Here is a 20,648-nt window from a genome sequence, read left to right on the forward strand (position 1 = left end):
AATACCGCTCAGATTAACCACCCCCGGTTGTCTTTCACAAACCCAGATTAGCCACCTACGATTCACACATGTGGTGTAGTGGTTGTGCACAGATGTGCACGTGTCCCCCCCCCCCTCCCTCTGGGGTTTGTTGCTGCATCAGTGAGAGCTAGCAGTGCGAACTCTGCTGCTCATATGACCATCCGACTCCCCACAGGTCACAATTGATCCCATGTGGATATCAGATGGGGGTGGGGGGTCACGTGATTTGATAACCCCTAAAGGGTTCTCCTCAGGTCATGGGGGGGGGGGGGGGGGGGGGGGGGGGGCTGTCAGAGTGTCTCTGAGGTGCCTCATTCAACATTATTAACATGATCAGACTGCTTGTAAAAGGGTGTGGTGGGGGGTCTCATGTTCTCCCCCTCTTTCATCTATTTTTCACTCCCCAACACTTACCAGGATTATTCTGAGGGCATTGCAGATCAAACGCCGCCAACCCCCCCCCCCCCAAGCCGTTCCTCAGCCTCTTTAATTAGACACGGTTAATAACGCTGAGCACGCGCTGATAGCCATCGCTCTGATAAGAGCGGCCGCACAAGGACACCCCCCTCCCCCCCTCGCTTTTTTAACTTTACCTTTTTCAGTGTTATCTTAGGTTAAGACGGGTAGTTAGCGGTCCTGTTTTACAGGCCGGCCCACCACACTCCAGCCCAATTAACCGCCTGCTTAGCTCTAACAGCTGTAATTTGCAGGTCAGGCTTTTCTAAGTGGAGCTCCTTGTTAAAGTTTGGGGGGTGGTGGTGGGGGGGTTAGTAAACACTCTACAGAAGGAAAATGCATTCATACAGTACGACATTTATTTTGAAATAGAGGAGCACATTGTTGATACCAAAACTTTGAAAGAAAAAGCCAATCATCGGTGCGTTCCTCGTAGATGCAGCAGGATTTTTTATTGGATTTTCTCAGCATTTCGTTAAAGATGGCAGTTAATTAACATGGCTGCTCATGTTTGGGCAGAGCCGGAAAAATCACTCCAGGCCAAATCTCCTCATTGATCTAGGTGAGCGGGATTGGAGATGAATATGCGGGTTGAGCGCAGGCATTAATTCCAATCATTAGAGACTGAGATGGCCCTGCAGGGAAAAAAATGAAGGGGGGTGGACAAGGAAGGAAAGGGTCCATGCAAACTCGGAGGAGACTCACCAGTTGTTCACTTGTAGGATGGTGAGGCCCGTGTCCTGGGCCAGCTGCTTCTTCTGCTCCTCTGACGGGTACGGATGCTGCAGAAGACAGGAGGAGGTGGTGGAAGTGAGACGTTTTGTTTCTCAGGAAACCTTTCGATGTGTCTTTTATCAAAGGAGTCAATGTGGCCCCCCCCCCTTCCCCCGCCTCCCCCCTCCGCTCTGATTCATTAATTAAATATGAAATCTTGTAACTAACAGCAGCCCCAAAAAGGCGAGCCAATTAGAAAGTTAAGTGAAGTGGAGAAGCAGCTCTGGTAATTAGGTAGCGGCTTACACAAATATATATCACACTGCTGCATATGGAACTGAGGGGGAGGGGGGTACGTATTCAGAGCAGAAAAAAAAAATCCAGCATTTCTCACTGAATTCCGTTTTTTGGTTTCAGTTCTTTAACTATCAAAGAATCTGTAAGCCTTTGGGTCAAACAGCTTCGCGACTCTATGGCGCCATCATGGTTCCACGACGGAGCAATAATGCAGAACGGACCGAGACCTAAAAATGAAATGATGAAGCGGACGGGTGACAAATGTAAACGTTGTCACAGCAACTGAGAACTGTGTCAATGGGGCGTCCAATATAAAACACAGTGAAATAAATAGGGTCAAATGTTTTTACATACATTGTAGAAGCAACATGAGATCAATCTTGATAACCTTTATGATGCTGAAATTATGTAACTTGTTGACCTTGAAAACATTGCAATCAAGTAGAACATTGTTGCCATCCCACGTACTTTTCAGCGGTTATAAAAAACACTAGCAAAAAACGCTAATATGTCATTTTATGTGGCTATATGAGCGATACTGACATGTGAACAGTGGTTGCTAAGGAAAAATGAAAAATTACTTCAAGCTGGAGAGAAAAAAAGTTGCTCTGCGTATTCATCAGACCGAGAGAGGAAAAAACATCTATGGTTGCTATGGACCCTGAACCTCGTGGAAGCTTTAAATTAAACGTGACTGCCCAGCGATTTCTGCATTTGAGAAAAACAATAAGAAACCTCCAGTTTTTCTACAAACTGTTAAGCACATATTTTAAAAACATTACATTGTTATTTTTCAAGATATCTTTAGTGTCTACTAGATTAAAAAAAGACAAATGTTCAGACTTTTTGCTCATCGTTCTGCTACTCGTCCATCATGTTCCTCAGTGATGACTCACAGCAGCCTTCACACGTGGCCGCTGTTTTCCAGCACATCTAACGAGACGATGCACCCTTGAAAGTCAATCAGACAAGAGGAATCAGCGCGGCGCCAGCTTTTATTTTTATGTTTTCATCATCAGATTTCAGCACATAATGAGCCGGATTGTGCTTGAAAGCATGAGTGGAGAGGGATTTTTCTTCCCAGCCTTCCCTCGTCCATGTGATTGGTTGCAGGGCGAAAAAGAACACAACGAGGTTAATTTCATGCGCCGGGTTATAACTAAATTGTCGCCTCCGGCCAATTTGGTGTCCATTTCTTTTCAGCAAGTATTTCTCTCGCTGGGTGACCGTCTGCCTGCTCGTGTTGACATAACAGATAAGTGCAGGAAATCCCAGGCAAAGAGGAAGAAACTGTATTGTTTAGGGCTGAAACAAAGATGGTGGAGAAAAAACAGACGACGGACCCCGGCCTCCCCTCCCATCTCAGGGTGGGTTTTCGGGACAGTTGGTATAAACTCTGCGGATGCATTCATCTCTGCTAATCATGTGGAAGCAACTTGTCGTTAAAGTCCTCCTCCTTGACAAAGACCTCTGATTGAACACCAAAAACATCAATGAGACCATTCTATGCATCACAGATCTGTGGAAGCAGGAGTGTCTGCCTCGTGATACTGGGGGGGCTTTGGCCACGCCGGGGGCCATGACGAAGCACAAAATTCATCCTGTTTGGAAGCTCCCCTCCCTTCAGCTTCCAGGCAAACAGAAACAAGTCACACACAGAACGACTCTGAGGCCGGAGCGGCAGGATCCGGGCGCTTTTCACTCATGGGATTCATCTTCATCAGTCCCTCCGTCACTCTTCTCATTCCGGCTATAAAATGCCCACATTTTATACAGGACAGCAAAAAAAAAGCCCTTAAAATGAAACCACAACTCCACAGTTTGCTTAAAACGACACACTAAATCATCATGATTCACTACGAAGTAGAGCTGATAAAGGTTGACAGACAACAGGCGCTCAGGACTGTAAAAGTCAGTCCATCAGTTTTAAAGTCGCACTCCGATCAACTTTTGATATGTTTTAAAAGCGTTCTTCTTTTATTCATAATTAAATCCAAAACCTGTGATTTTTTAGGACCTGGTTTCTGCAGAGCAGAACTCATCAGGGGACAGTTGTCCTCCGTTTGTCCACCTTCTCCGTCCAAACAGCTTCTCGCTCGGCAACAAGTTGCTTTGAATTGCGTCTGTGAGTTATTCTGGGGCCTCCGTGGCCTTTGGCTGCCATGTTTGAGCCATTGCAGTAAGGGGGATGGGGGCGGGGGTGCTTTAGTGAGAAAAGCAATAACATGTTCTTTAAAAGAGCAGATGGAAAGTTTCTGCTCATCCCTCCCTCCCTTCTTCCTCCAGCCTATCTTAATGATACGTCTTTCTCCAAATATACAACTCCTTTCATGAGAGTTTCCACCCCGCGCCGCTCTGCGAAGGACGTGTGTGTGTGTGTTGGGAGGGTTGTGTTGTTTCGGCTTCTTTCTCATCAGTGCGTCTTATCAGTACGAGTGTGCGCACATTACATTCAAAGATGCGCTGCCCTTTTGCATTGGTTCTCATTGGAGACACTAAGCTCAAGTCCAGTTGTGTGTGTGTGCACGCCTGTGTGTGTGTTCGACATCCTGAGACAAGAATGGGAGGATAAGGAGGGAAGGGAGGAGACACGAAAATGGAAATGTGGAGCTCCAGGCTTCCATGAGCAGATAAGAGCATAAATATTCCCTTTACCCCCCCCACACACAGAACCCCCACCCATCCACCCACCCAATCCATGACTAACACGTTTGATAGTAAAAACAAGTTTGCCTCAATGGTTAACAACTGAGAGAAGACAAACCAAAAGCAATTGGATTCACTTCTCATAATTCAGATTTCTGACAGAAGGCAGTTGAGCAGCTGAAGGTCCTTCACACCTTTGAGGATTCTTTTGGGAAATCTGACGAGCCAAAGTGAAGTCAGACCCCTCCAACCTCTGATCTTTTAGAATAATCTCCATCGTCTCCAACAAATGAGGCGTTCCAGAGTTCGGGCTGAATCAGAGCAGAGGCATCGCCTAACACCTTCTCCACCTCAGCACAACCAACACAGACCAAGACCTTCTCAGATTTACATTCATGTATTTAATCCAACAAATCCTTAGAAGTTCTGAAAGGTTTGAGATGGACTTCCAGCAGGTTATGAATTGAATCGATGTCTCAACCTGTGGGGGCGGTGAAGGTGGTGGAAGTAAACTCACTTTACTAGCAGCTGATCGAAGACTGGATCCAAAATCCATCCATCTAGCCATCCATCCTTCCGTCCGTCCATCCCGTCATTCATCTGTGCACTTATGCATTCATCCATCAATTCATGCAAACATCCATCCTTCATCCATCCATGCATTCATCCATCCATCAATTCATGCAATCATCCATCCTTCATCCATCCATTCACCCATCTGTCCATCCTTCATCCATCCCTTCATTCATCCATCAATTCATCCATCTGTCCGTCCAGTCATTCATCTGTGCATCCATGCATTCATCCATCCATCAATTCATGCAAACATCCATCCTTCATCCATCCATCCATTCATCCATCTGTCCATTCATTCATCCATCCCTTTATTCATCCATCCATCTTCAGAACCTGTTAGTTAGGGTTGCTGGAGCCTATCCTACCCTTGGGTTAAGGTGGGGTACATCATGGACAGGTCAGCCGTCTGTAGCAGGGTCACACACTAAAACACATCCAGTCACTTCAGACCTAAGGACAATTTAGAATCACTGATTAACCTGTGAAGCATGGTTTTGGACTGTGGGAGGAAACCGGAGTTCCCAGAGAAAACCCAGGCATACATGAGGAGAACATGCAAACTCCACACAGAAAGAACCCAGCCGGGACTCAAACCAGGACCTTCTAGCTGTGAGGCAAGAGTGCTGACCGCTGCGCCACCGTGCAGCGCTTGACCCAAACTAAGGGGGGAAAAAACAGATACTGGGCCTTTTGACTTTTCACCAGAATCTCTGCCCTCCCACAACAGAAGGGAGATTAGCCTGAATATTTCCAAAGGTGCTGTTCCAACAAACCTGGAGCCCACTATAAGCCTGAACTGTCTGACACAGAAAGCCTCCAATTTCCTAATTCTCCTGCTCCTTGGGTGGAGGGTTGGATGCTGGTGTGCGCTCAGACAGCATCTCAAATTCCTCTCTGTGTAGGTGGCATCGACTGACATCCCTTTGACTTCATTAGGGAGCAGGGACCCCGCAACAAAGCCGGCGCTGGGAGAAAAGGGGGGATTAAAGAAGGAAGAAAAAAAAAGGAAAGAGAGAGTGAACAAAACAACAACATAAAAAAAAAAAAAGCCCCCCCTTAACCTAATTTCCTCTGATTCATTCTGCTCCGACGCAAAAGAACAAAACAGCGCAACAACAGTTCTTTTGAGACAGATCTTCACACTGCCTTCTGCAAAATAAACGTCCCCTTCTCCGAGCGACGAAAGAAAAAAGGCAGGAGCCGGCTCTTTTATGGTGTTGGTCTTTGGTAAAGCGGCTCAAGGCGGGCATGAATTATTCACCAGGCTTCTTCTGAGAGGGGAAACCTCGATATATGTGCAGCAGAACGAACAAACTGGCGTTTTTTTCTTTAATTGAGGAGCAGAAAACAGATTTGTTGGGGGTTTTTTTGTTTGTTTTTTTGGGGGGGGGGGGGGTTCCTCGCAGAGATCCGCCTGTGGGAAACAGTTAAATCTGGTTAGCCGTCGGGGCGGAGGGTGTGAAGTGTGTCATTAAAGCTGGAGTACAAAGTGGATTAGATGATGGAGTTTGTTAGCGGCGACGATGACGCACGATCGCTCTCCCAATTGAGGGCTCTGCTGTGATGCGATGAGGTGGTGGTATTATGATCCGGGAGGGGGCGGGGGTCTGACTGCGCCGTACGCACAAGTGTTCTCAAAGTGCCATTAGGCTTTGTTTTAAAGAGGGGGGGTGGGACCATTCAGAGAGCACCTCCTCTCCGGAACAGTAAGAGTGAAGGCACGCTTCATTAGTCCACCCTACCCCGGCTCAGGGGAGGCGACATTTATTGAGGGGGCCGGATGTTGCACAACACCTGCCGCTGAGCTTCCCCCTGTGCAATAAAGGGAGGGGGGGCCGCGGCGGCTAGCTAGCACTAGCGGTAAGTGCTGCTCTCTGGGCTGAGGCTGATGAGCTGGGACTAATTCAAAGGGTGATTATGTAGTTTGCTGGACCACTAAACCTCTTTAAGCCCGTAATTACCACCTATTTGAGCGAGGGGAGGCACTCCAAAGAAGAGAAGAGCAAGCCGCAGCTGGAGGTGGGCCGCCTCAGGGCTGCCGGGGACTAAAGTGTGTGTGGGTGGGGGGGAGCGTAAACGAGAGGAAGAAGAATCCACAAAGCCCCGGTGAAGTCAGAAACCCGCTCCAAGCTACCAAATCGGGAGTGATCTCCCAGCTTTGAAGACTTCAGAACAGCAGCAGTGAGACAATCCGACAGAGCTACGCCTGATTGTGATGGAGGCCGGGCCACGCTGGACAAAAGTCTTTTTTAGGCTCCTGTCCGTGGAGTGCGACAGGGAATCAAATGCTCAGATTGCATGTGGACCATGAGGGACTCCGTCTCATTTCATCCTGACTCTCAACGAAATATGACTTCTCGTAACGCACAGAAATCTGAGCTCTCAAGAGGAAGCAATTTGGGGACCATTCTAATAACCCTGGCGATATTATTATGCTATTATCGTAATTACCCTTTTGCCCCCAACGTTTTAATTAGAAACTCACCGTTGGCCCCTGGGGGGGGGGCGGGGGAGTAGGTAAGAAGAACTAAGAGTTGGCAGAAAGCTGAAAGTTGGTCTTTCACAAACTGTTCCCTTATGCCCGGTTTGTACTTCATAGTAGGGGTGTAACGATGAATCGATTCCTACAATCCAACCAGATCAATCTGAGTTGATCAATTCAACCTACACCATTAGAAAATCCTTTCAAAATAAAATACATTGGTAGGTCTCTTTTACTGTAACATAAAACCGACTATCACAGCAGAAAATGATCAGTCCATCGTTCCAGTCCAATGTGTGGAAACATTTATAGTTTAGCAAAGACAAGTGACCATCCAGTGTGCTAGAATGTTCTAACAATGTTCCCTCTGGATTATTTGGTTGTGGAAAAACAGCATCGAGCTTAACTTTAGGAAATTAAAATGTGAATGGATTTGACATTAAATTTTGTCTGTTTGTACACATATTTAATTTACACTTGATAATCTTGCAAGGAAACTTCACCTGCACTGTTCAGTAGCAGGTATTTCTCTCTGAGTCACACCTGTTGAAGTTTCGGATATAGACGTCCCAGATCGATTTTTCGGTCAGTGAATCGAATCGTTCAAAATGAATTAGTATTGTTGTTTCACCCCTACTTCACAGCAGTGGGTCATCTATTATGTCACATCCCTACCACAGTCGTGCGGTCTAGTTCATGCTAAGGTTGGCCGGTATTGCTTAGGTTTATACACAATAATCGCAACGAACATCTGAGTGGCGTTTATACTGTTCTAGCCTAATGATGTGATGGTCTACCTGGGATTTTTTATAGAGATTTTTGAGATTTCTGTAGTTTATACCGTACATATAAAGTTGGTCTTTTTTCAGATGCAAAGTCTTTCTAAAGATGCTTACATTTCTATAGATATGTTTGTGGTAAATTAATGGTGCAGACAAGACAATGTAAGCAAGCCCCAACATAACAAATAAGCATACTTTGAAATAATAACCTGCTTCATATCTTAATCGACCATCGCTGAGGTCCTAATTGTATTAGAAATTAAATATGCAGTGAAAAGGTTGTGGCGTTTTTTAAATCTTTTTGGAACCGAGTCAGGATATAATAATAATAATGTCTAACCTCTTGTATGTGGAGTAATATTGTCTTCAAAATCCTGGAACGTGAACATTTTCTAGATCAAGTTTGCTTTAATTTGATCCCTCCAAGTAAGTGTAGGTTAAGCGATATGCAGATGATGTCATCATTACGCAGAGATTGAGGTGATTCCCTTCTGATAGTCTTGCGACCGATGTGACCGAGCTCTAACAAATATGCTCTTTGCTGCTGTGCATCAAGGACGATGGCATGGACGCTCTTCATCCGTCTTCACCTCTGATCTCGTCTCACCCCAAACGTTCCGCCCGCACTGCTTTGTTCCGGTGCAGCAGCAGTGGCAGCAGCAGCAGCAGCAGGCCTTCTCCATCAGTGCACCGCTTTTGCAAATCAATGGCTTAATCTGTCGTAACAAATAAGTGAGCAGCACCCTCAGCCTCTGCTGGAGGCGCCTCTGACAAGAGAAGAGGAGGAAGGAGAAGGACGCCGCCATCACAGAGTGGAACTCACCATAAATCTGTTTAATGACAACTGAGGAAAAATACTGGAACGTCTTTAAAGCGGTTGTTGCTTTTTTTAAATCGTCATCAAGCCCTTGGGTTTCTCCAACTCCTCTAGCATGAGTGATGCCCGTCTGCATCCACTCCACTGGACATACAACGGGAAATACACAAACATCCAAGCACAATGCGTGTGTGAGGCTGTCTGCCATGGCAGGGGCACCTCAGGTCAACTGGTCAAGTGGAAACCACCATCATCCAGAGTCCTGTTCCGCTTTATGCAGAAAAACCACCATCCGAGGATCAGAGATTACGCCATAAATCACAGCTTCCTTTGAAACAGCACCAATATGGCTATGACATCATAGTCTGCTATCGTAAAAACGTAAGGCAACGCAGCTGTACATCATAGAAACGTTAAAGAGAGGGGGAAGAAAGAGCAGCAGAACCATAAAAGACAGAAAGCCCATATGAGCTCTCAGAGAAAAGAAAAGAAAAAGGGCGATGGAGGGCAGGAACACGAGTGCAAGGAATTGATGTATTAGCTCAGCCAATGTGCAAATGGATAATAACAGCGCACGCATGCAAAAATCGCACAAATAGGCGTGCGCGGGCGCCCACACGAGCGCACATGGAGTGTATCTAGGCCAAGCTGCTGCAGTCGCTGTAAGTAAAAGGTATCGAGCTGCTGGCTGCAGCCAGAAAATATCCACCAATCCTCCGGATCGCCACGCACAGCCTAATGGAAGACAGCTAACAGCTAGCGCTAATGTGATTTCACACTTAGGAGAGTTAATATATCCATGGTTGGTTGACATCACGGCAATAACTTGGGTGTAGGGGTGTGTGTGGGGTTGTTAAACTCTTTGTTTAAAAGACTTTAAACGTCCAAAACTGTTGGAATCAGAAGTTAACATCACTGATATCCTGCTAAAGCTGCAGATAGGCCATGCTTCCACCTAATTCCACAGCGGGGGGGCGTGACGTCACAGTGAACCTTTGTGGATTGCACGTTTGAGTCCCCCCCCCCCCCCCCCACACACACACACACACATACACACACACCCCCTGGATCTACAGATCACTGTGAACCGATTAGTGAAACCAGGAAAGGTTTCACATATCTGAGTTAGTGGGCCTGCAGCCACTCATCAAAGGCAAACACACGCACACACACACACACACAGAGCTCACACAGAGCTGATAATGAAAAATAGTGTGAAACAGTTTTAGCCATCGATCATTCTGACGTACAACCAAACCACAAACTCAACTGATTCACTGTTTCCCAACCATGACATTATGTTTTAGTTTGGGGGGGGGGGCAGAGGGAACATAACGGTGCCTTATACTTGTACATGAATTAAACAGGAAAAGTCATTTCAAAATGCAGCCGGATGGGAACTGACCTCCTGGTCTGACTTCTGCCAGAGCACAGATCTGGATGCTGGTTTTTTCACCGTGGTCTGTCTCTACGGCACAGCCTTTGTAGTTCTGGCTTATGTTTGGCTCTAAGGTTTTAAGCTTTTTAGGTGACGAATCAACCCCCACTGCAGTCAGCTGTCCTGAAGTATGGTACAGATTTACATTGATTACGTAAACACTTTGCTACTGTAAAGAGCTGCTCACTGGACGTTACTTCTAAAGTTCTGGGGTTACAGAAACACTTGAATGTATATACAGTGTTTGTTTTCCAGCATGATTGATGTGAAGAACAGCCTAACCAGTGTCTTTGATTTAGTCAGCCTGAGCAAAGCAGGACCAACACAGACTGAAACATTTTTCAGCTTTAAACCTCGGATCGTCTTGAGGGCTGTTAGATCTCTTGATCTCCTGCAGAACTGCTAACCGACCTTGAGGGTCTGTAAAGTTTTCACGTTCTCAGGGAAACGCACTCCTCGCCCACCCCCTGACTAGAGCCAGATCAACACACACACACACACACGCACAAACACACACACACACAGGCTCGGTCTTGGTCTGTGGCAGACGTTTTGGAAAAGTTCAGAGGTGACATGAATTAAAAGTTAACGGCCCATGAGGGCTGTTAAGTTGAGGAGTAAAACGACCCAACGAGCGGAGGGGCCAAAGTCAGAAATGTAAAGACACTTTATAAAAGAGGTGGCCTTGCACTTTGTTGGGATAGCAGGAATATCCGATGGGAATACGTTCAAAAACAAAGAAGTGAATAGTTTGTTATACCTACAAAATCCGACATTTTTGTGATGTTTTTCTGGTTGTTTGGAGCTATGATGACCCCCTAAAGGGAGGTGCTACGTGAAACCACCACATGTGAACTGCTAATGTGAAAACTGGCGTGATTTCGGGGAGGGCACACATTTTCTTTGTGAGTCGCCCCATCACTCACTGTATCTCCATCCATCTGCTCATCTACTCAGCCATCCATCACGCCGTCCATCAATCACCACACAGATGGCCTTTCAGGAGTTTTCTGTCAGGACCGATGCCCTTTCTCTGCCCCGGCCATACCATCAACCCCCCGCCCCCCTTAGAAAACTCCCACCATGCACACATTTGCACCTCCATGCACCTTCAGCAGATGGATGGTCAAGCTCTCAGTTGGCAAACAGTTGGAGGGGAAAGTCATGTGGGCTTCAGGAGGCGTTTTGTGAGAAGCTGCAGTGTTTGTCTGCGAGTGTCGGTCCACAAAGGGGGGAGCCCCCAAACGGAGCTGTCTGCCTGTGGTCTCTGGGGCCTGTCAGGAAGGATAATTGATGATGTTTTCATTACAAGTTGTGGGGTAATGTGGGGGTTGGGGGCACCGTGTGTGAGTGTGGGGATGGGCAGGTTGACTCAGCTGCCGCCTCTTTGACACCGTCCCTCCTCAAGATTGGTACGGAGGAGTCATGGCTTCCAAATGCCCCCGCGCAAACACTCGCACGGTAAATCAATCACGCCAACACCGACCCCCCAACGCACACAGATGCACGCAAACACGCCCAGAGCCAGTCCGCTTCCACAGATAGGCAAATCAAGTTTTTTTTCCCGCCGTCCCGTCACGGTGTCGTGCCAGGTCTTTGGCACTCCGTCCGTCCGTCCGGCTCCCTTTACAATCCTCGCACTGTGGCGCCGAGCAACCCGACCGCCGCTTAGATTGAATTAGACCTAATCCGAGACACCAGTACACATATTACTTTACAGTATGGAGACAGACGTCGGGCCTTTATCACAGCTTATGAAGAAATGAATGAAAACACATAAAGTCAGGTGATGTTCTCCTTTTAAGTTTCCCTTCAAACATATTAAGCAGGCGTCCCGCTGGCCCGGAATTGAATCATTTTTCATGAGAAACCTAATTTGTGCAGCGGATAGATAAGACAAACAACTGCAACAACAATCACATGACAGCCGAACCATAAAAATCCCCAAAAATGACTTGAGTGTTCTCCCGAGCTTCTCTTCCCCCCATTTTTCTCCGAGCTGTCTCCCTCCTTTTCCCGGTTTCCTGGTTCCACTACAGCTGTGCGAGAACGATGAAAGCCAAGTTCCAACACAGAACGCGAGCCTCTTTCCTGGAATGGGTTGCCACGGTGGGCCAGGGTTTCCGTGGGTAAGCGGGGCGCTGACATCTGCAGGCTCCAGCAATAAACAGCTGAAGAATAATGGCGTCTGAGGCAATCGCGAACTCCGACCTCAAACGTTTTTTTGGTTTTTTCTCCCCCGCCTTTCTGCTGTTTGAAGAAAGCTCTGAGGATCTGGTTTGTGTTCCTGGAGCTGATAAGTCAATGATGTAAGGGTCAGCTAAACTTTTTATTCTGATTAGAAAAGTTCGGGCTCCAGGTTGAGTAACTGAGTAAATGTTTATTTTTTTTCTCCATTAATAATTTTATTGCTTTCATCCCCAACAATAACGTTATGGGAAACATTTTCATGCAGATTCTTTCTATTAGACAAGAATTTGAAATATTGTTTGTGTCTTCCTCACAAAACAGTCTCAAAGTTTCTGTAGATGCACTGTTAGATGAAGTCTTCAATGCATCAGAGCCCACTGAATCTCTTTTGGGGTCACGCGGTTGCTGGAGCCTATCCCAAATACCGTTGAGTGAAGGCAGGGTAAACTGTGGACAGGTCACCAGTCTGTCGCAAACACACAATTTAGAGTCACCAATGAACCATCAGAGCTTATGTGACAAACGGCTATAAAAAAAAATGTGTTTTTGTTCTACAAATGTAATATTTTATCAAACTTTGGGAAAAACTTGTTATATTTTTCCATAAAATAAATCAAAACAACTGGAATTAGATTCTGGGAATAATCCCATATTCTGCATCCCTAGAAATTGAGAATAGTGGTCCATCGCTATAAAGTGGTTCAGTTTTTGCTTTGCTGATTCGCAGACTTTCTTTCTTGGTCTACTAGCACGTTTTTTATTGTGTCCTCATTGGCTGTAGAGCATTGTCAATCAATCTTTGGAGTGCATCGTCCCCAGTACAGAAAGAGTTCAACTTAACAAATCAACATAAATCATTTGCGATCAGATTTATTTCGATGTTTACTTCATGAATTTTGCACATTGTGGGTTATGTTTAGAACATAACTAACACAACAAACAAGGGAAGAGGCTATGGCGTAGGCAACACAGCAAATAAAGGTTGCTGGAGCAACTGTTGAGATGTCTGTCCTCACAGAAACTCCTGAAACGGTTGAGCCACAATGAGAATTCACAAAAATAGTGAGCTTTTTTGCAAACTTGTTTGATTTGATGTCAAAGATTGCTCTTGATCTACCGTAAATGTCATCAATGTGGTTGAGGAAAAACAGTAAAAAACAAGAAAAAAGGGAAAAACAATGGTTGCTATGGAAAAATGTAAAACTTAGTTTGTGCTAAAGCCATGAAAAGAGGCACATATGTTCTCCAGCAAGAAACATTCACAAAATACTATGGTTGCTATGGCCTCAAAACTTTATAAAAACTGATAGTTGGAATCAAATCTATTTTGCTCTGATCCCTTCCATTTTTGTGATGCTAACTCTTTAAAGCTGAGGGGGGCTTTTGTAATTTTTACTCCACTGAAATACAACATATTCAGCTTTGTATTGATCCATCCATCCTCCCATCCATCCAACCATACACACACATACACACACCTATATTCTAGAGACTGTGCCCCCCCCACCCCCCCCACCCCAGGGCCTCCTGCTTGTGCAGAAATGAATTATGTCATTTCTCACACCTGTTTCTGCTCAACCCCCTCCTGCACCGTGCAATGTTGTGAACAAAATAAGAAAAACATTTTCAAGAGAGAGAGAGGGGTGGGGGGTGGGGGGTATAATACTCCCAAAGCTTGGCTACATCTGCGTACGCGAGCGGGTAAATTATACGCTAATTGTATTAAGGCGTGGATTATGCCTTCCAGTTGGATATGTTTTTTATATTCTCTCTCGCTGCATTTTACACAGTTTAAGGGAAGAAAAGGGGCTTGGGTTGGGAAGAGGAGGTGGCTGGGTGGGTGGGGGGGAGCAGTCATTGAGGGTTTGCGGGTTGGCGTCCTTTATGAGCTGCGATCTCGGCTGCCCCTCGTTACATCGCATCTGTGTACAAATAGGAGGGAGGGGAAGGGAGCCAGAATGAGAGCGCCTTGGTGATAATGTGTATGAGGCTGAAACCCACCGCCCTGCCCCTTCACACACACACACACACACACACACACACACACACACACACACACACACACACACACACACACACACACACACACACACACACCTACATCAGTGCACCAAGGCAACAGTGTAAATGAGGATAGGAGGGGAGAACGAGGCAGAAAGGCAGGGGTGAATTCCATCTAATTACTCCATCATATAATTTCACAAATTGCCTTTTCATAGGGGAGTGGAGAGCAGAGCACAGGGCGCGTTGGGAATTTGAGGCCTGAGCTTTCATTTACTACTCATTTCTTGTTAAATTAAACAAGAAAATACCATTTGTGTGCATGGAGGGTTGGGGGGTGGGGGGTAAGTGGGAGGACTGCAGGATGAAGAGGAGAGGGTTTCATCTAAAGAGAGGACCACTCGTCTCATCAAACGCGCCTTTTAAAGAGCAAACAGGAAAATAATTGAAGGGGTCAAACGACAACAAAAATCCAAATGGAAAGAGTGGAATAGCCCCCCACCCCCACCCCCCACCCCAATACACACACACACACACACACACCCACACACACACACACAGTCCATCTGCTTTATTTTGGTGTCCTACTGACTTCACAAATGCATGTCAAGCTGGCAGCTAGCTTGCACGCTTCTGCCATTGGCTGCTAAACATTAGCAGCTAAATTCCTGCGATGGACAACAGCAACTGTGCGAGTGTTGTCATAACAGCGAATTCATCGTGGACCCTCAATCTGTTTATCAGATGTTTATCAATCCGTTTCCATTCCGGCACCTTTGAGGAGTTAAACATGGTGGGCAACAGCATCAAGCTGGACCTTCATGAGGAACATTTCTTCTGCTTTTGGATTTTAGATTAAATTAATGTGGAATAACTCCTCCCCCTACATGGCAACCACAAAAGTTTGGGTTTTGAATGGAGTAACCAAATCTAAAAAAAATAGTTAAAAACCTAACAAAGTTACGGTTCTCCCTCATTTAGGTCGTTCTAAAAAGATATGCTTCCAATCTAAAATCTGCAACTCTCGGAACCTGAACGCATTCTGTACAGGAGACGTGGTCCGGAGGACAATGATCCATAATCTTCTCCATCCAATTAGAACACGGTCACACGCTGCACTGTTAAAAAAAAGGATGCAAAATTTGGATTCACGTATTCTTCCTTAAAAGAAATAAGTTATGGTTGTCATGTGGCGTCTTCCTCATGGGGTTCACTGTTTCAAGTCACACTCTGACTTCCACCCTGGATCATCAAAGCCTCTATTGTGAAGCTGATTCTTCCAGATCTCCCCCTGAAGGCAACAAACATCAAATCTGAATGACATTTTGGGAGGTTTGTTGGAAAAGATTACACAATTTTTCGGAGTATTGGTCGCATTTTTGCACATCGTTTGGGCAACTTGTACTCCGGATCAACGTAAATTTGATTTTCTTACTTTCTTCGTTACTTCGACTTATAGTCAGAAAAACTTTGTATGGACAGAAATGTTTGGGATAAACCAAAAGGACCTCTCTCCTCCTCCTCCCTCTTTGCCCCGGCTCCCTCTGCACACACTAATATCCTTCAGTCATTTCGGATTCTTGGAGCTAAAACCTCCCATAAGTGTAACACGACACAGAGTGTGAGAGCGCAGCGTTTCCATGGAGGATGCACCTTCTCTGTGATGCAGCAGGGAGGCTTAGGACGGGCTGGACTTTGCAGGGGGCGTGGATGTGATAACATCCTCGCTTGTGGTTAACAAAAATGATGAGAAAGCAAAGAAAAATGAAACATTTTGTCCTGATGTTGCAGGACAGCGTCCCTGTTCTTTGTCAATGGCCCTACCTCACATCTGCATAAAAAGACATCAAAGAACGCCTGTGTGAAGAGAATCCATCCAACTAATAAACCACTTTCCTCTGCATCCTCCCTGTTGGCTCATGGGACACACAGCAACACCCTCTGAGCCGTTCTGGTCCAACTCCTGACACGGCCAGCATGCGAGTGACGCGCTCTCAATGCTTCGATTCTTGTCTGAGGTCCAACAAGGAACGTTAATAGTCCCATGTAGAGCTGGAGAAGTGAAGAACTTGATCTAGCAGGAGGAACTTCACACGCTGGTGGACCTGAACCACCTTAGGCTAAAGTCCCTTAGATCTGCTTCCAAAGAGTCCCCACCTCACTGTTTTGGACGGACCTTCTCCGTCGTTTCTGAGGTGCGTTCAGAGTCGCCTCAGTGAATCTGTGTGAGTGCCGACGCGCGACTCACAGGCTCCCAAATGCAACACCCAAATTAGAGCGAAGAGATTGCTTTGATTTGAAAAGCAGCCATGTAAACTAGCGTGTAATGTTATTTCGCGTAGCAATGTTGGCCTGCTCCTCCCCGACTCCACCAGCCTGGAGGTCCGGCAGAGGTGTATGACTCCAACCAATACGACCACGGGAAGACGAGCCCTCCTTGATCTCTCATCCCAACAAACACACATTCACACACCCATAAGATTAGGTGCCAATAATTACACAGGCTCCTCCCCTCATGTAGAGTTACCATGGCAACATCACTGTGTCCCTGTCAGGCAAAGTGTCGATTTGCTTTTGCTGCCATCGAACTTTGACAAACTCCTCCTGAAAGACACTCAGTGGCCTTGTGGTAGAGTGTCCACCCTGAGATTGGAAGGTTGTAAGATCAAATCCATGCTCTAGTCATGCCAAAGACTCTAAAAATGAGACCCAGTGTCTCCCTGCTTGACACTCAGCACCGACAGGTTAAATTAGGGGTTAAACCACCAAATGGTTGCGTCTGAAACTCACCCCCCCCCCCCCCCCCCCAGGGGAGGGGTCAAAGTTAGAAAAAAACTTTCACACACTCAGCTGTGAAGATGGATGGATTGAGTTTGGGCCAATTTTTGAATCATCGACTGGTAAAGTGAGTTACCTTTAAAGCACCTCCATCACCACAACATCAACTGGGATAGGCTCCAGCAACTTTATGGCCCTGAACGGGATTCAGCGGCTTCTGAAGATGGATGGTTAGATGGATGGATGGATGAACGAATAAATGAATGAGTAGATGGATAGAGTTTGGGTCGAGTTTTTAACCATCTACTGGTTAAATAAGTTAACCCAAAGCACCACCATGTCCGCTGGGATAGGCTCCAGTAACCTCGTGACCCAGAAAGGGATTTAACGGGTTCTGAAGATGCATGGATGGAGGATGGATGGATTATGAGTTTTGGGATCAAATGATCTTCAATGTTCAGAAATCTGCTGGTGTAAATGTGTTTTTGTGCCGTTCTCTTGGGGGTTGTAGGGGTGATATCGTGCCTTTCTGGTGCTCTGCACATTTGGTTGTGGCCCTAAAATACCAACCGGTCCCCAGTTCACTCAGAGTGGAAGAGCAGGGAAAGCTCACCGTAAGGTGCTGGAAGAGCCACGCTCTCATGATGTTGGTGGCCACCTTCGGGAAAATCCCCCTCTTCTTGTTGTGCTTCTTCTCTTTGTCGGGGTCGTCATCGTCCCCTGTGCTCGGAGAAGCCACGCTGTTGTCCAGGCCGTCACCTGTCACGTGACACCAAACAGGAAGAGATCAGACTCTGTTCACTTCCCGCATTCGACGCAGCGCTGCGCTCAAAGGGAATAAATCTGATTTCCAGGGAATTTGGAGGGAGGGTGGGGGGGTTTATAAGGCTATGAAGACACAACAATGGCTGGAAAAACAGCCCCTTCATAAGTGCATTCAATTTTAATACATTTATAAATAACCCTGCCTTTCATTTCTCTCCTCCCGGTAAGCGCCTGCATCCTTTTCCATGGGGGGGGGGGGAAGAGGAGCACAAAAGACTTGTAAGGTCGCATTTCCCCACTCTCCCATCCAAACCCGCGCAGAATTGAAAATGACAGAGAGATTTAGTCTTTATTATCCTGAGGGGAAAACAGTTATTGAAGCGTCGACCCGGTTCCTTCTATCATTTCCACCTGAGGAGGGGAGAGGAACACGCCACTACAAAGGAGCAGGCTGCGAGGCAATGGGGGGTGGGTGGGGGTGTGGGTGAAAGGAATAAAAAAAGAAAAGGAAGTGGAAAGGCACAAACAGCGCTAACAAAGCTAGCTGCTTTTCATGACAATGACTCCACGGCTGCTCACAGCAACCTGTAGGCTTTTGATAAGGCTCTATTAAGGGCAGTTAACCTCACCTGCGGGGAACGGCGCTCCCGGGGTTTGAGGGAATTTGTTTGGGTTTGGGGTGTGGGGGGGGGGCGGCGCTCTGTAAGCCTGCTCAGATGCATTCAGGCTCAACAAACACTTCCTACAGCAAAGATGCGCTCATGAAAAGCCTGATTGTTGTTATTGAAAAAAAAACAGGAGGCATCCTCAATGACACAGGTGGATCTCACAGGGTAGGAAAACCTGCCGTGGTCCCGTTCATTGACTGTATGTGAGAACTGGACGGAGTGACCCCTCCCCCCTCGTGTCCCAAACAGGAAGTACCTGTTGCTCCAAGAAGCCAAAATTCCATAGAGGTCGATGGAGAAATAAGCAGCTAATTCTCAACCATTACATTAGTCAGAATAAATGTTATTGCTCTGATCTTCTTGCTAATTCTCATTTTTTAAGCCGTTTTTTTCTGTAGTGAAAAGTATTCACATTATAAACTGACCAATCAGATGGCTCAATTAAAGTAGGTGGTCTTATAGACATAGATGGTCTTATGTTGAATTTTCTGAACGTTTGATTGACAGATTGGTTGTCAAACAATGACTCGCCCACTCAGACCAATCACTACTTACTGACGTCGTCTGGCTCCAACCATGGACTGTATAGGTCCATAAGGGTTCTGGACCGAGTGAGGTTCCAACAGAATAAAGTCAATCACCTTTTTTTCCGCGACGTAGCCATGTTGGAACCAAAAGTCAGTCTGAGTTGACATTCTATGGTTCCCGCTCTAGCCTTGCTGTAGGCCACACCCCTACCACTTGAAAGTGGGCTACATGAAATCTGTCTAACGTTTTTAAATGTTCGACGTTAGACCACATACGATTATTGAGGCATCGGATTGGTCAGTTTATAACTTGAATAACTTGGAATAAAAAGACATTTAAAGATCCGCATTTAGGCTTACATGCTAAGACTAGTTATTCTGACAAATATAATGACTGAGTAATAGTTGTTTATTTCTCTACAGAAGTTCTTAAATTCCTGTTTGAAACACCAGGGGGGAGGGGTTACTCCGTCCAGTTCTCATATACAGTCAATGGTTCCAACATTGCGGTGTCAATATCCCCCCAAAAATGGTGACAGAATTGACTTAATTTGGTTGGAGCAGGAAGTAAGACATTTTTTATAGGGTGACATCACACGTATTCGGTCCAGTTCTCATACGGTCAGTGGTTCCACTTCAGGAGTAAGAACCGCAGAAGTGGATGTTTAGAGATGCAGCGGCTTCCTGGCTCTGTAGCAGCAGCAGCAGATAACCGAGGCTGAATCCACTCACTCGTCCGGAGCGACACCTGGCTAAAGCTAAGCCCAGACTCATCGATAATTAATGGCGATGTTGGCCCTAATCCGGCTGGAGATGACTTTTTCCAGCTTGCCACATCAATGGAATAATCAAGGGCCTAAAACCCGGGCCTTTGCTCCCCATTACCTCAGGCAAAAGAATTCCTGAAAGCATGCCCGGAGGGCACCTGAATTATACACGCCATTAGGAGGCAGAGCCTCTCAGCCGTGCACACAGCGCTCTGCGCTGCTCTGCCAGAAGGAGAGACACGTGCACACTTGTGAGGGCTTTTTAATGAAGGCAGTGGAGGGGGAACAACAAGCTCCGCGTTGATGTGGCAGCGTCAATGCAAACGCCACCCACCGCAGCGCTGATGCTGTGATCATGTGGAGATAACAGGGTGGTGGTGGTGGTGGTAGGGGGGGGGGGGGGGGGTATTGTAACATCACCCACAGGCAGGGCAACAAATCAGCTTATTACTTTTTTATTTATCCTCAAGAGATCCAACAAACATGGCGCACGCCTCCTAACCGGTGACTTCTCTTTAAAAAGGTGCCACTGACTCCGCCCACTCTGAGATCTTACCGAAGTTTGGTTTGAAAAAACTTTCAAAGAGTCAAACTATGCATTTATCTGCTACATAAAAACACAGGTAAATACCAGAGAAAGGAAGTTTTTAGACTTTCATAGTTTGTTTGTCTAGCAAAGATGGCCGACCTGGCTTTGGAAAAAGCCTTAGAGTCTATTTTGAC

The 20,648-nt window shown here is 46.3% G+C and overlaps 1 protein-coding gene across 1 annotated transcript in view; it reads right to left on the reverse strand.

Moving 5' to 3' along the window:
• Window positions 1-20,648, reverse strand: part of meis1 (Meis homeobox 1) — a 71,584-nt gene that overhangs the window by 22,315 nt on the left and 28,621 nt on the right. The window contains exons 8-9 of the mRNA XM_023963803.1: window positions 17,812-17,957; window positions 1,183-1,259 (exon numbers count right to left, since the gene is read on the reverse strand). Of these exons, the coding sequence (XP_023819571.1) occupies window positions 1,183-1,259; window positions 17,812-17,957 (223 nt within the window). The remainder of the gene's footprint in view (window positions 1-1,182; window positions 1,260-17,811; window positions 17,958-20,648) is intronic.

Source organism: Oryzias latipes, chromosome 15, assembly GCF_002234675.1.
Source record: "Oryzias latipes chromosome 15, ASM223467v1".
In the NCBI taxonomy this organism is placed as follows: Eukaryota; Metazoa; Chordata; class Actinopteri; order Beloniformes; family Adrianichthyidae; genus Oryzias; species Oryzias latipes.